The 13838-nt window shown below is 54.1% G+C and overlaps 1 protein-coding gene across 2 annotated transcripts in view; it reads right to left on the bottom strand.

Moving 5' to 3' along the window:
• The window catches only part of SSBP3 (single stranded DNA binding protein 3), a 159285-nt gene extending 146580 nt beyond the window's left edge, over window positions 1–12705 (bottom strand). The window contains exons 1-4 of one of the 2 annotated variants that reach the window (XM_036757740.1): window positions 12594–12705; window positions 11339–11411; window positions 11060–11121; window positions 7177–7261 (exon numbers count right to left, since the gene is read on the bottom strand). In XM_036757740.1, coding sequence (XP_036613635.1) covers window positions 7177–7261; window positions 11060–11121; window positions 11339–11411; window positions 12594–12649 — 276 coding nt within the window. In that variant the 5' untranslated portion in view covers window positions 12650–12705. The remainder of the gene's footprint in view (window positions 1–7176; window positions 7262–11059; window positions 11122–11338; window positions 11412–12593) is intronic. The other variant, XM_036757741.1, reaches the window with a different exon arrangement.
• Window positions 12706–13838: the final 1133 nt, after the last annotated feature.

Genomic DNA, 13838 nt, shown 5'->3' with positions numbered 1-13838 from the left:
ATACTGATAATTACTCAGTTAGGATTCACCCCACCCAAAGCCCCTCTGGCCTTTCCTTTTCCCCCTGGCTCCTTCCGCCATTGACCCTTCCCCAGAAGCCTCTGCTTGGCCCCTCTCTCCTGCCCTTCTGGGCAAAGCTTTCTAAGCCTGCCGTCCCTTCTGTCTCAGTACTAATCCCTCCTCCACCCCCTGGACACCTACACTCAGCACTTGACGCACAGTAGGCCCTTTGTACATCAAGGAGGGGTGATGGATGCATCGGATTCCATTCCACATCCCACACACCTCCTCTCCACTGAGTGTGGCTCTCCAGGGCCCCCCAATGACCACCTCTTCCTCATCACCAAATGCGCCACCTCTCGGGGGGGGGGGGGGGTCTCTGACTCATCATGCCCCCCTCACACTCCCACTTCCCTTTCCCATCCTTCTCTCCCTTATCAGCTCCTTAATGGGGGGGCGGGGAGGGGGGCTTCCCTGGAGATTCCCCATTCTTGGCCCTCTTGGATGGAACAGGAAGAGACTCTGGGCCTGACTTCAGTTGGCTCTGCTTTACTAGAATTCTCTGTGAGACCTTGGGGAAGTCATTTGCCCTTTCGATTCAACCAACATTGTTGAGGGAGGGGCCACATAAGAGTTGTTAGAGACCAAGGTCCTTGTCAACCTTAAACTGCTGTGGAAACCTGTGTTGTTTCTCTCTCAAGGAGCTTACGTCCTACCAGACTCTGGAGTTCTCATCTGTAAAATGGTAAAGTGACCAGTGACCGTCTCTCCAGGGGCTGGTGCGAAAAGCTTTGTGGGGGCAGTGAGGTGGTGCAGCGAATAGAGCACTGGCCCTGGAGTCAGGAGGACCTGAGTTCAAATCAGGCCTCAGACACTTGACACACTTACTAGCTGTGTGACCTTGGGCAAGTCACTTAACCCCAATTGTCCTGCCTCCCCCCTTCAAAAAAAATTAATTATAAAAAAAGCTCTGTGTGAACTGCAAAGGTGAGTAAGGAGCACTGCCACCGTCCTGGCCTGCTGGTGAGGACAGGCAGGTAATAATTGGAGAATGAAGCAATGTGTGACAGAGGGCACAGGGCAGGGCAGGATTCCCAAGAAGAGGCCCTTCCCAGCACAAATCCTGCCCCACCCAGCCTGGCGGTGCCTCTTTACAAAGGCCACAGGAGGACCGGCAGCTCTATGGGGTCAGGAAGACAGACCTGAGCCTGGAACCCTTCCCTAAACACAGATTAAAGCTGTCCCTTATTGGCTGCAGGGCCTTAGCTCCACGATTCCACTTGGGGAGACTGAGGCCCAGAGAGAGCACTGGCTCACTGATGTAGAGCCAGGAAGGCACCCCAGAAGCCACATGGTCCAAGTGCCTCATTTTACAGATGAGCAACCGAGGCTCACTTAGCCTGGAGTGATACAACTACTATGACTCAGTCATGATTTGAACCCAGGCCCTGTGATTTCAATTCCAGGGCTCCTTCTGCTTGACACCACAAGGGAAACTCAGCCTCCTTCCCCCAAGTTACAATGACTTACCCAACTGGGTCTTGTCTTCCATGAGCTTAAAGCCACAGGGATCGAGGGATCTCATGCACTTGAGCCACTGTTAGAATTATTACTGAATAATAACAAATAATAAATACCAGCAGCAGGCTGTAGCTTGGGGTCACTGTTATTCTCTTGAGGGGCATACGCCCTCCTCAAGGTACACCATTCATCCAACCATACACACACCTGTATCATCCCCACTAAAAATAAAAGCTCACCCACAAACTTCTGATCCACCATAAGAATTCCCCAGAATCCTAAGCTCCAAAGACCAGGGGGCCACTTGGTTCAGTCCCTCCTCCACCTCAGAACTATAAGGGAAACATCCCCTACTTCTGCTCACATCTCCCCAGTGACAGGGAACTCACCTCACCCAATATCGCCTGGCTTCCACCTTGGTTGGGGCTCTGTCAGAATCTGCCTGCCTCCCTCCACCCCAGCACTCACGTTAGGAACACGGACCTGCCTAAAACAGCCATGTGCCCATGGGCACACAGTGCCCAGGGAGTGGCTCCAGCCAAGTTTGCAAATGATTAGCTAACAAAGATGGCATTCATCAGATGGAAGGGAGGGCCGATCCCCACTCCACGCTGTACACTGCTGCTGCTGCTGGCCTTGGAGGCCAAGTGACCCTTTGCCAAGACCAGCTTGTTTGGGTTCGGGCAAAAGCAATAACAATTTGGGGTCTTGTCTTCACTTGAAGCCTATTGAGTGAACCAAGCGGCCTGGGCACTGGCGATTTCAGATGCCGGCTGGGCTTTTAGCGCTAATTAGCTACAGTTCAAGAAGTCTGGCAGCCCTGGGGTAAACAAGGAACGAAGCAAGCTAGCTTGCATGGAGACCAGGGAGAGAAACCCAACACAAAGTTGAGGTTTGGGGCTTTTTTTCCCCTCCAGACTCAAACAACTTTAAAAAAAAATTAAATCTACAGAGATACCAGTGAGAGCCTGCGAGGGCTCAACCGGCCCCTCCCTCCATCCCCTGGACCCAGAGCACCACATCAGCCCAGTCCTCCAGGTGTCCTTGGCTGCGGGCTCCCCAGTTCCTCCTTCCCTCCTCCTCCTCTTCCACCCAGTTCTGGCAATTGGGACCCCACCTGGCAAAACATCCACTTAGCACCAAAAATGCCAGAGATTAAGAGCTGGAAAGAATGTGAGGTCATTTTGCCCAGCACTTTTTTTTACTGACAGGGAGACTGAGGCTCAGAGACCTACCCACTCACTGTGGCTGTCAACCAGAAGGGAAGCCAGAGGCATCTGATCTGGTCTGAGGCTCAAAGAGCTTCAGGGACTTGGCCAAGGTCACACAGCCACTAAGTAGCAGAAAGGGATCTGAAGGCAGGTGCTCCCACACCTGCCTGCCTGGGCCTAAAGGAGATGGCAGATCGGCCTTAGACCTGGCAGAGTCCTTCATCTTAGAGGTGAACCAACAGAGAGGAGAAGACTGCTCTTCATTCAACGTCCCAGGTCATTCTTCCCTATGACCAGAAACCGAGTCTGCTCTCACTGCTCCGTCTCGTGGACAGCGGCAACAGAAGGCCCCTGGACAGGTCACCCCGGCAGCTGGATCCCACTCTCGGAACCCCTGGGAGGAAACCAGGATGGAGGCATATAGCCAACTGGGCCCTGAACCAAATCCCTTCTGTGACAGAGGTTGTACAATGACACCAAGCAAGTGAACTTAATGGTGATCCTGCCCAGCTCTTTCTTTTTACAGGGAGGGAAACTGAGGCCCAGAGAGACAGAAGTGAGAAGGGTAGAGCCAGGGCTCTCTCTATAGTGACACCGTTCTCCGAGACGCCCGCATCTCCATGGGACACAGAAGCTCGGCTTCTAACACTGGGTGTAACAGTAACAACACGGCGATGATGAAGAGAATACTAACAGCCATCCAGATGATCCAATGGGAATGAGGACCAAGGTTTTCCTATGACACCAGCCTCGACCTGCCTGAGTGTCCATCGGGAACCCAATGGAGACAAGTCCAGCCTGTCCCTTTATAGAGCTGATGTCCCGAGTCAGGAAGCAAGCTGGACAGGGGGACCCCTCAAGAGCTGGGACTAGAACCTGGGCCTCTTGACTCAGGCCAGGGCCTCCACCACACCCCCACACACTGCCTTCAGCCCTCGAGGCACCAGACGAGGCACCATGGAGGAAGACGATCGGAGAGCAGGGAGGAAAGGGAAGACGTTGAAGGGGGGAAGGTGAGAGAGGGTGGAGGGAGGAGGCGAGATGGAGGGCGAACACACAGGCTCCCTGCCCTCAAGGATCTTACATTCTCTTCCACAGAGGAGGAAACCAGATCAGTGAACTCACATTAGCCAACTTGCTGGGTGAGCTGAAGCAAATTGCCTAATGTGAGTTAACTGTTCTAGTTATTGGAATTCAGTCTTCGAATCCCGGCCGGGCCCTCCGTCCCAGAGCTGCTTCCTGCTTAGCGGCTTCTCTCTCAGGACCACGGTTTACGGTTTACGCGTTGGCCAGTCTTTACTGAAAACCTTCTAGGGTGCAAGGCCCTTGAGGAGCTCGTGGTTGGAGAAATGAGACACACACATTCACACACTCACACTCACACACACACAACAGGGGGGTGGAGGAGGGAGCCATCACTGACACAAGACACAACAAAATACTTGAGTGAAAAATGCCAAATGGGTTAGACAGATGACCTCAGGACAAGATGGGGGTTGGAATGGTCAAGGAAGAAGGCATCATGGCAGTGGGGAGGCTTGTGCCGGACCCTGAGTGATGATCAGGAGGACAGGGAGGAAGGAGAGGGAGAAACGGTCCAAGGCCAAGCACAGAAGCAGGAAGGTCAGATGGTGGGGGGAGGAGATAGAAAAGGGAGAGGAGCCAGGAGGCCAGTCTGGGATAGAGCTGAAGCTCTGTGTCGAAGCTTAGGTGGAGACAGAACCTTAGAACGCCGACAGACCTTAGTGGCCCAAAGGGGACCAGGGGGATATCCCCACCTCTGGCCAATGAGTAGCCAGCCAGCGGCCACAAGCTGAACCAAATCACAACCTCAGGGGATCTGTCCCATAGACCAATAATAGGGAGCCATCGGAAAAACTGAACAAGGGAGGGAGGCGCAGAAAGTGGCATTTTGGGGGAAGACTGACCTGGTGAGTTAGTTCAGAAATGATGGATGTTAGGGATCTATTATGACAAGACCCTGAAATGGTGAGAACGGACAAGGGAAAGGCTGGGCTTAGGGACTATTTGTGCTTTTAGGGAGTCCCCTCCCTTTCTATCTGCACCACTGGCCTTTCCCCATATTCTGCCCTGTAAATTCTCAGACGATTCCAGTCTTTATTCTTTGGCCCCCAAATCAGTACCTCCTCCAATTGTATCTCATTTTCTCCTTTCCAGTCTTTTCCTCCCATTCAATAAATATTACATACCTTCTACAGGTGATAATCTCCAAATCATCTCATCTATATCTTGTTTCTATGTTGTCTCCTCTATTAGATTTTGCAAATTCCTTGAGGGCAAGCACTATCTTTAGTCTTTCTTTTTTTTTGGGGGGGGGGGGCGGTGAGGGTTAAGTGACTTGCCCGAGGTCACACAGCTAGCAAGCATCAAGTGTCTGAAGCCTAATTTGAACTCAGGCCCTCCTGACTCCAGAGCCGATACCAGCTGCCCCTTATCTTTTGTCTCTCTTCGTATCTCCAGCACCTGCAACATAGTAGGTGCCTAATAAATGCTTGTTGACTTGGCCAGGCCAAGCCCACCAGTGGGGATGGACGGCCTACAGCTATCTCCAGCCCTCATCGCTGCCCAAAAGAGGAACTACATGGAAGAATGACTCGGAGTTCTGGGAAATGGAGCAGAGTGTTCACATCTCTCTCTGCCCCTTACTGGGGCTTGGGAAATGGGGGCTTCTGTGTTCCTCATTTGTCACACAAAGGTTGCTACATCATCTCTTACGGTCTCTTCCAGGGCTGATATTCCACGATTCTATGCCCTGGCAAACTCACAGGGCTGCCATTTTATTTCAAGATGGCAGCCTGGACTACATAGCAAACAAGGCCTGTGCCTTTACCTAATTAGTTCTGCAATGCCTTTAAGTCAGAAGTTAGACACAGAGACTGACTGCTTTCACACCAAGAGACTTATGCTCTCGGAAATCACCCCAAATTTGAAGTCAGCAAAGCCAGGGCCCCTCCAACTTTGAGGGTCTAGGAGAAGATACTCAAAATATAAAACCAAGTGGGAGAACAGCTCAGGCAGATTAGTCAGTCAAGCCTCCTGGGCCTTCCCCATTCACACTCTCCAGCCACAAGGGCCCAAAACCAATACCGCCCAACAAACCCAGGTTTTCGCAAAAAGAACCACAGTGCAGTTCAACCAGTCCCACATCAGCCTTTTCACCACCAAAACCTGACTTCACTGGCTCTTGCCCGTCCCAAGAAGAAATCAACAGAGGATTCCGAATCAATCCGAGGAACAATCGAAGTTAGTCTCATGCTGCCCAGTTCAATCTCACCCCAGCACGTTGGTCATGACCAATGGTCATCGTCCTTCTCCAAATTCTCTGTTCTGAGAGAGAAGGACTTTCCACGGAAGGATCTGAGCTCCCCCAACACCAGACTCTAGTTCTTTCTCTGCATCCCTTTGCCCGCATCTAAAACTTCAGCTTCCTGAAGGCTGGGCAGACAGGCAGTCTAGAGTGGCCACTGGAAAGACGGCCCTCTCCTCTCTACGAACCCTCAAGCATAGAGATACTCAACAGAAACCAATGGAAAGGAGCCACCTAAGGGACCCAACAAACCACTCTGGATCCATCTCCCCAAGAACGAACACCCATTAAGCACCTACTATATTCCATGTCTTTCACATACCACCAACTTCCAGGGTCAACAGAAAGCACAAGTCAATGGAACGCCTAAAACCTCTTCCCCCATCCATCGAAAAAGCCACAGAAAACCCAAGCCTATCCAATCAGCTCATCAAGGTTAAGTTAGTACCCCTGACACCAAAGAAACTTTTGTGGGGGAGGGGGAACCTCTCCTAATCAGATCTTAATCCTTAAGTACCTCATTCAAGGAAGGGGCAAGTCTGAAGTACATAAGAGGAACCCAAAAAAGCATCTCTAAAGCAATATTTTTGAGACAGGATTATCAGGCAAACTACTTATGATGTCCGGAGACAAACATGTCAGCCAGGGAGCGGTCAGCATAGCCCTCCCTCTCCTCCTCTGATTTGGACAGTGCCTTCCACCTTCCACGAACACTCCCCCCCTCTCCCAGCCTTCCCCACCCCCAATATCACTTCCAGAAACACAAGGCTTGTGTTGGTGGGTCTTTAAAAGCAAAAAAGCCATCACATATATTAGAAAGTCAGTAGGATGCAGGGGCAGTGCTCACTCTAAGGCGACCTGCTCACCCAGCTGAGAACACACTCAGATGTTCCCACTGTTATAACCACGATGACAATGTCAGCCATGATGGACCAGTCCCAAGGCAGAACACTGTCAGGTTTGGGGGAGTGAGGGAAGAGGGGAAAAAACACAGAAAGGGGGGCAGGGGGGAGTGCCAGACCTCTGCCAGCTGGCCACGTGTTTGCTTTGGATCCTCAAGAAGTCCGGGTTACCCAACCCTGTAATTATCACGCGGATTAAAAATTGGTTACTCACGTAATCGTGAAAGGCCTTGGCTTCACTCGAATGCTCACAAGTGTCTCGTCTCTCGGGAGCTGCACAGTAAAGGTCCCAGAAAACACTGCGGGATGGAAAAGTCAGATCCAATCTGGTTACTAACAACCCCTTGGTATCACACACACACACACACACACACTACAGACACAGGCTCCAGAAAATTAATCACTATAGAAAATAGCAAATGATACACAAATGTGGCCCAGTGGCAAGCTCTGACTCTGGGGTTGGAGGATCTGGGGCAAATTCCACCTTTGATGATGAGGTTAGGCCTGTTTCCTTCTCTGTAAAATGGAGTTGTGGATGCCTTCTGAGGGCCCTTGTGATCCTATGTCTAGAATGCTATGACATGCCATGTGAGTACCATTTATAAAGCTCCCATTATCATCCCCATTTCACAGAGGATGAAGCTGAGGAACTTTGTCCATGATCCTCACACTGGCACTGGGGCCAGAGGACCTAGACTTGCCACTTTGTGTGATCTTGGCCAAGTCAGTTCCCCACTCCATGCTTCCTTCTTCAGCTTTAAAACAAAGGAGTGGTCTCTTTGAGTTCAAAGTCTCAGGTCCTGTAACCCTAGGCCAGTCCCACTAAGTGTCAAGTAACTTGAAAAAGTCATCAGAAGTTAGAAGAGAAACTCCTAGAGGGCAGAGAACTTAGTGTTTTCTCTTTGCATCCCCAGGGCTTAAGGCGGAGCAGTAGGTGATTAATAAATGCTGGCTAAGTGATTAGACCCAGAGAGAAGAGAAGTTGGGAGGAACACTTGAGTTCACCCCGACTTCTGACATCCCCTTTCCCCACCCCAATTCTGGGTCTCCATTTCCCAATCTGTAAAAAAGATAGCACCTAAGACTCTTTAACCCCTGAGACTGAAGCCCAACGACACACACAGTCACCCCCTTAGCCCATCGCCACCTCCTCCCAAGACAGCAGTTTGGTAAAGCAAAAATTACTGCATCCTGAGACATTTTGAAAGGCACAAATCGGCACATGACAGAGGGAACAATGACAAAGGGGGAGGGTGGGCCCAAGTCTCAACCGCAGTCCCCACTGCACCCCCCACATAATGGCCCTGCAGGGAAGGACTGGAGGCCAGAAGCACTTCTCCCACCCACCCACCACCCACCCAAGAATGCAAACCAATTACCCAGAGAGGTTCTCATGGCAACCAGGTATTTCTCCCTTTTATGGGGAAACAGTAAAAGTCCTGGCAAGTCCTAGGCCAGAAATCCAAAACAGGTGCAGTCCCAAGGAACAGAGTAACTACGATTTTCCTTTCCCAAGCTACCCGAGGCATGTCCCCACCCCCCTTAAATTTCAAAAATTTTCGAGCTCGCAATTGTTCCCCTGGAGAAGTCTCCCAGACTAGTTGGGAAGTGTTGGGAAGGTCTTTAGGGAATGATCTGGTCTAATCCATTCATTTTAACAGGAGGAAATAGAAGACTGGAGAGTTCCATAGGTAGCTGGAGGAAGATGATGATGACAGAGATAAAAATGACAACATGTGTGCATATGGCACTACAAAATCTATAAAAAACCTTTACGTAGATTATCTCTTTGATCCTTGAAAGTTCTATGATCTAAGTGCTCCATTTTACAGATGAAGAAACTGAGGCCCATAGAATGACTTGCCCAAGGTCACACAGCTAGTTATTGTCTGCAAGTGCATTTGAACTCACTCCAAATCCAGTATCTATCTGCCAAGCTTAGATCACAGCTCCATCCACACCATCTCAAAGAAACAGCAGATATTATCAGCCTTCATTATGGGTTCTTTTCAAAGGTTTTGCTGAATAGATGCTGCTTTCACTAGTCAGCTGGGACTACATGGTCCCAGCTAGGTACACAGTGCTCAAAAAAATCCCTGTTGTTACTAACAGCCAGCCCCCCAAAAAGAGAGAGAAAAAGACAAAACAGATAGAAAACCAAGGGAACTGAGCACCGCCCCTGGCATGCCCATTCAGCCTAGTGAGCAACTGTGCAGTGTTCAGCCCCCGGGCCACACCTGTGCACCTCGCCTCCAGGGGAGGTGCCTCAAGGAGAGAACAGGAAAAAGCAGGTTCACAACCTGATGGGAGCAGGGGGAAGGGAGAGAGCAAGGCAGTGGAGGTCAGGATTTCAGCCTCCAGTCTCCAGAGCAGCAAGGCCCCCCAATCCTGCCAGATCAACCTCTGCCTCCCTAAAAACAAGCCTGGCTCTTTCCCCAACCCCCAAAAAGCTACTGCTTCTTAAAGTGAGGGTCACACAGACTAATTCTGAAATGGGAGAAAGTCATTTCAAATTCATTTCTCTGTACCTGTTCCCACAGGTGGTCCCACCTGACTGCTCAAGAGAACTTTCAATGGGAGTCTGGGGCTCCTACCCTCCCCACATTCCACTATCCGTCCCCACTGATATGGACTGGGGAGCAGGGACAGCTGACCCAGGCTGGGGAGTGGGTGGGATTTCTGGAGAAGATGTCAATGCCAATGGGGAGTCGTATGTTCCTTCCCATCATAGGTGAAATGCTATGGTATCACAAAATGCCACATTGTTTATCTAAGGACTAGAGGACAGGGAGATGGGCCTTCAAGAATTGGGAGGACCTGGGTTGGAGAAAGTTCTAATTTCCACACAAGCAGGCCAAGTGACCTTTGGGCAAAACTTAACTTCCCCATGACCCTGGGCACCCCTGGGTAGAGAGGGAGGGTCTTTCCGAGTTGTCCATACTAAGGAAAACATAAGGAAGAAAATAACAAAAATCTTAATAATAACAAAACACCCAAGAATGGGTCCATTTCTTTTATTTTGGAATTTTCCCCAACTTCCTTTATTCAGGGGGCAGAAGGCTAACTACTCTCTCAGATCTGAAGCCCCCAAAGGTTTTGTAGTGGTACTGAATATGTTTTGTGATAAAAATGAGTTCATTTGGCTGTCCTAGCTACTTAACCAAATGATTAAAAGGTAAATTAAATTCCCCAAAGACTTCAAGGTTTGTAGCAGGCTACAAACAAAATCTTCCTGGCTAACTAAGGAGGTTTTCATAAACTGCGCCCCTACTGCAAAATGCGGCTACAGTCTGTCTGTGGTCTTTCTAACAGCCCAGAATACTGGACAATCTAGTCTGGTCATCCTGGAGAATCAGAAAAGGCAGCGCCCTCCCTTCAGGAGGAAACACAACAGTGTATCTAGAGAGACAGAGACAGACAGGGAAGAGAGAGAGAAAAAAGGGAAGGAGAGAAGGGAGTGGAGGAAAGAAGGGAGAGGAAGAGAGAAGGGAGGGAAAGAGAGAGAGAGAGAAGGGAGGGAAGGAGAGAGAAGGGAAGGAAAGAAAGAGAAGGGAAAAGAGAAGGGAGGGAAGGAGTGAGGGAAGGAGAGGGAAGGGAGGGAAAGAGAGAGAAGGAAGGGAAGGAAGGAAGGAGAGAGAGAAGGGAGGGCAGGAGAGAGGGAGGGAGAAGGCACACAAACACCCACAGGCATGGTCTAGGCTACAAGAACTCCGAGGAAGGGAGCAGGAGGCCCCTAGGTTGTAAACGAGACCTGGTGGTATTCTGCCCCACCCCCACCTCTCCCTTTAATTAAAGCAGTATGCAGAATTGCCTAAAAAAAAAAGAGAAACCCTTACAACATTTCCTCCCACAGTCTCCAGCATTCCTGCTACACCTGGGGGGCGGCGCGGGGAGAATGGAAAAATGAAAGCATCTCTCAAGCCCCCCAAAATCAGGAGACTTGATTTCTTTAGCTCTCAAGGAAATGGGGGAGAGGCCAGAACAGGCCCAAACTTTCTGCCCTACCCCCTTTCTCTGGGCCTTTAATAAAGCCGACGTCTAAGACTTGTTACTATCACCGTTGTTCACATTAATAAGCCAAAACACAAACTTACCACCACCACGAATGTAAAAACCCAGGCGGTTCTCCTAACGTGATATTTTTTTCCCATCGGATCTAGAAACAGGAAAAACAAAGAGAGAAGGGAGTTGGGTGCGGAGTGGGAACCAGGGGTTCGCTCCCTCTGGGACGGGGAGGGCTCAGAGACAAACTAGCAATAAATGGCAAAAGGTGATAAAAATTCAAAATGGTGCCCACCGTGGCTGCTTGGGAAAACAAAGGCTATCGGGATAATAGGCGAGGGTGGGGGGGTCCAGGATTTAAACGCACTCACCTCGGACAAAAAGGTCTGGGCTGACTTCTGGGCTCCCACGTGTAGCAAGTATTCATAGACGTATAAAGCTAACCTGCAAGGGGGTGGGGGCGGGGGTGGGGGCAGAAGTTGGAGAAAAGTAATCAATCAGGAGTCTCTTTCCTAGAGGACACCCAGCTACCCCCCCCTCCGTGGACCCCCTACCCACCCATCTGTGTTTGACTAGGGAAAAACGAGCGTCCTCCCTCTGAGTAGAACAAGAGCGGGGCCCCTAAAGTTGGGCAGGTGAGCCCCAACGGGTCATCAAAGAAGCGAGCCCACTCTGGGTTCCCGTGTCCCGACCACGGGCTGGGTGCCGGACAAAACTCAAGCGGCCAACTCGGCGGCCCGACCCGTCTCGGCTGGTCCCCGGGTTTGTCCAGCAAAGGCCTGGGCTGCCGGGAAGGGGAGCGGACGGCCAGCCCCCTCGAACCCTGGAGGTCTTGCTGACGGGTTCTTGGGGAGCCCTGGCTTCGGGCATGTGTGCCAGCAGTGGGAAGAGCAGAGGCTAAGGCTCATCACCCCTCCCCAATCGCCCCCAACCCAGCCCCCAACTCCTCCCTCCAACACACCAGAGGCAGAAAGGGATAGTGGGGGGCGTCGAGGAGGAGGCTCTCCGCCGGGTCAAAGCAGCAGGAAAGGTGCTGCGGCCCCCGGAACAAAGCCTCCAACACACACACACACACACACACGCACAAGCACACACGAAAACACACACACACACACACCAAGGGACAGACAAAAGGAGGCATCCGGGCTGCAGAAATGCCCCCACCTGGGAGCGCGAGCCCCGCACTCCGCGCCCCCACAGCCGGGGCGCCCGGCCGCCCCTCCCCCCGCCTCGCAAGCCCCCAGCCCACCCCCGGCCCGGCCGCCCCTTCCCGGGGCCCCAGGCTCCCGCTCCCGCTCGGGCTCCCGCTCCTGCTCCGGCTCCTCCTCCCTGCACTCCCAACAATAGAGGCGGCGCTCGGAGCACGCCGGCGGCCCGCGGCCCAGGGCAGGGGGCGGCGGCGGCGGGGGCCCCGTCGGGCAGCGGCTGCTCGTCAGTCCGCCCGCCGGCCCAGGCTGCCCCGGGCCCGGCCCCAGCCCCGAGCTGCCCCTGCCCAGCCTGCCCGGCGCACGCACCGTGCCGTGCCGCGCCTCGCCTCGCCGCTCCCCTCGGGCGGCAGCAGCGACAGCGGCCCGTCCGCCCCCTCCGGCGGCAGCGGCCCCGCCAAGCCCCGGAGCCCCCGCTTACTTTTCCCGTGCCTGCCCGTCCGAGGGCACCGCCGAGCCTTTGCCTTTGGCGAACATGGTGTGCGGCGAGGAGGAGACGCGGTCGTGCTCGTGGTCCCGCCGCCGCTCCGCTGGCCGCCTCCCGGGGCTCCCCCGCTCGAGCTCCCCGCCGCCGCCGCCGCCCCGGCCCCGCTCGTTCCGTCTCTCTCCGGCTCGCTCGCTGGCTCCCGCCCCCCGGCCCGGCCCTGCCCGGCCCGGCTCCCGCTCCGGCTCCGACGCCTTCCCTCGCTCAGTCCAGCTGTCAAAGCCTCAGCCCCGGCCTCGACCCCATCGCCCTGGGACGGCTCGGGCTCGGGCGGCTGCAGATGCTGCCGCTGCTGCTGCCCCGGCTGCTGCTCCGCGGCGCGGCTCTGCTCGCTCTGCCCCTGCCTCCCTCCTTAGCGCTGGCTCCGCCGGGCTCGGCTCGGGCTCAGGCTGCTGCTGCTACTGCTCCTCCGCCGCCGCCGCTCTGCTGGGAAGCTCAACCGAACGTGGCTACCCGGGAGGATGGAACGCGGCGGGCGTCAACGTTCCACAATTGATCCGCGCCTCGGCCAATCGGCGCGGCCGGGGGCGGGCTTGCGAGCCAGCGGGGTGGCAACGTTGTGTGTGCTCGGGGACCGCCGCCGCCGCAGCAGCAGCAGCAGCAGCAGCAGCAGCAGCAGCAGCAGCAGCAGCAGCAGCAGCAGCAGCAGCAGCAGCAGCAGCAGCAGCAGCAGCCGGGCCAGGCGACTGGGCAGGCCCCGCTCCGCTCGGTGTCTGCGCCTGGGTCTGCCGCTCCCGCTCCTGCTCAGAGCCGGGGACGCTGCTGCATGCCTGCCCCGCGGGGACCGCGCGTGGGCTCTTTAAAAATGAGAGAGACAGAGAGACAGAGACAGAGAGATGGGAGGGGGGGCTCAAGGCTGGGGGAGGGGCTCTGCCCTCCGAGGGAGAGGGCTGCGCCAGCCCGACCCCGGGGGGCTGGGGCCTCGGGGACCCTTTCCCTCGGGACCACCTCTCTCCTGTCCCCTACCCCCGCCCGATCTGGGCTTCTCGCGGAGTGACAGGGGCTCGCCCGCCTCCTTCCTAGTGGAGGCGAGGGGGACACCGAGGCAGGAGAGCTGGAGCGCCCGCCCCCGAGGCGAGAGCTTCCCCGCCGACCGTGCCTGAGCCACCCGCGAAACTTCAATTGGGCCACCTTGGGGGAAGGGGGGCCCTTGCCATTGTTGGGGTGACCCAGGTGCACAAT

Source organism: Trichosurus vulpecula, chromosome 4 (assembly GCF_011100635.1).
Source record: "Trichosurus vulpecula isolate mTriVul1 chromosome 4, mTriVul1.pri, whole genome shotgun sequence".
Taxonomy (NCBI): domain Eukaryota; kingdom Metazoa; phylum Chordata; class Mammalia; order Diprotodontia; family Phalangeridae; genus Trichosurus; species Trichosurus vulpecula.
Note: the sequence above shows the minus strand (reverse complement) of the source record. Positions and strands in the feature narration are given on the sequence as shown.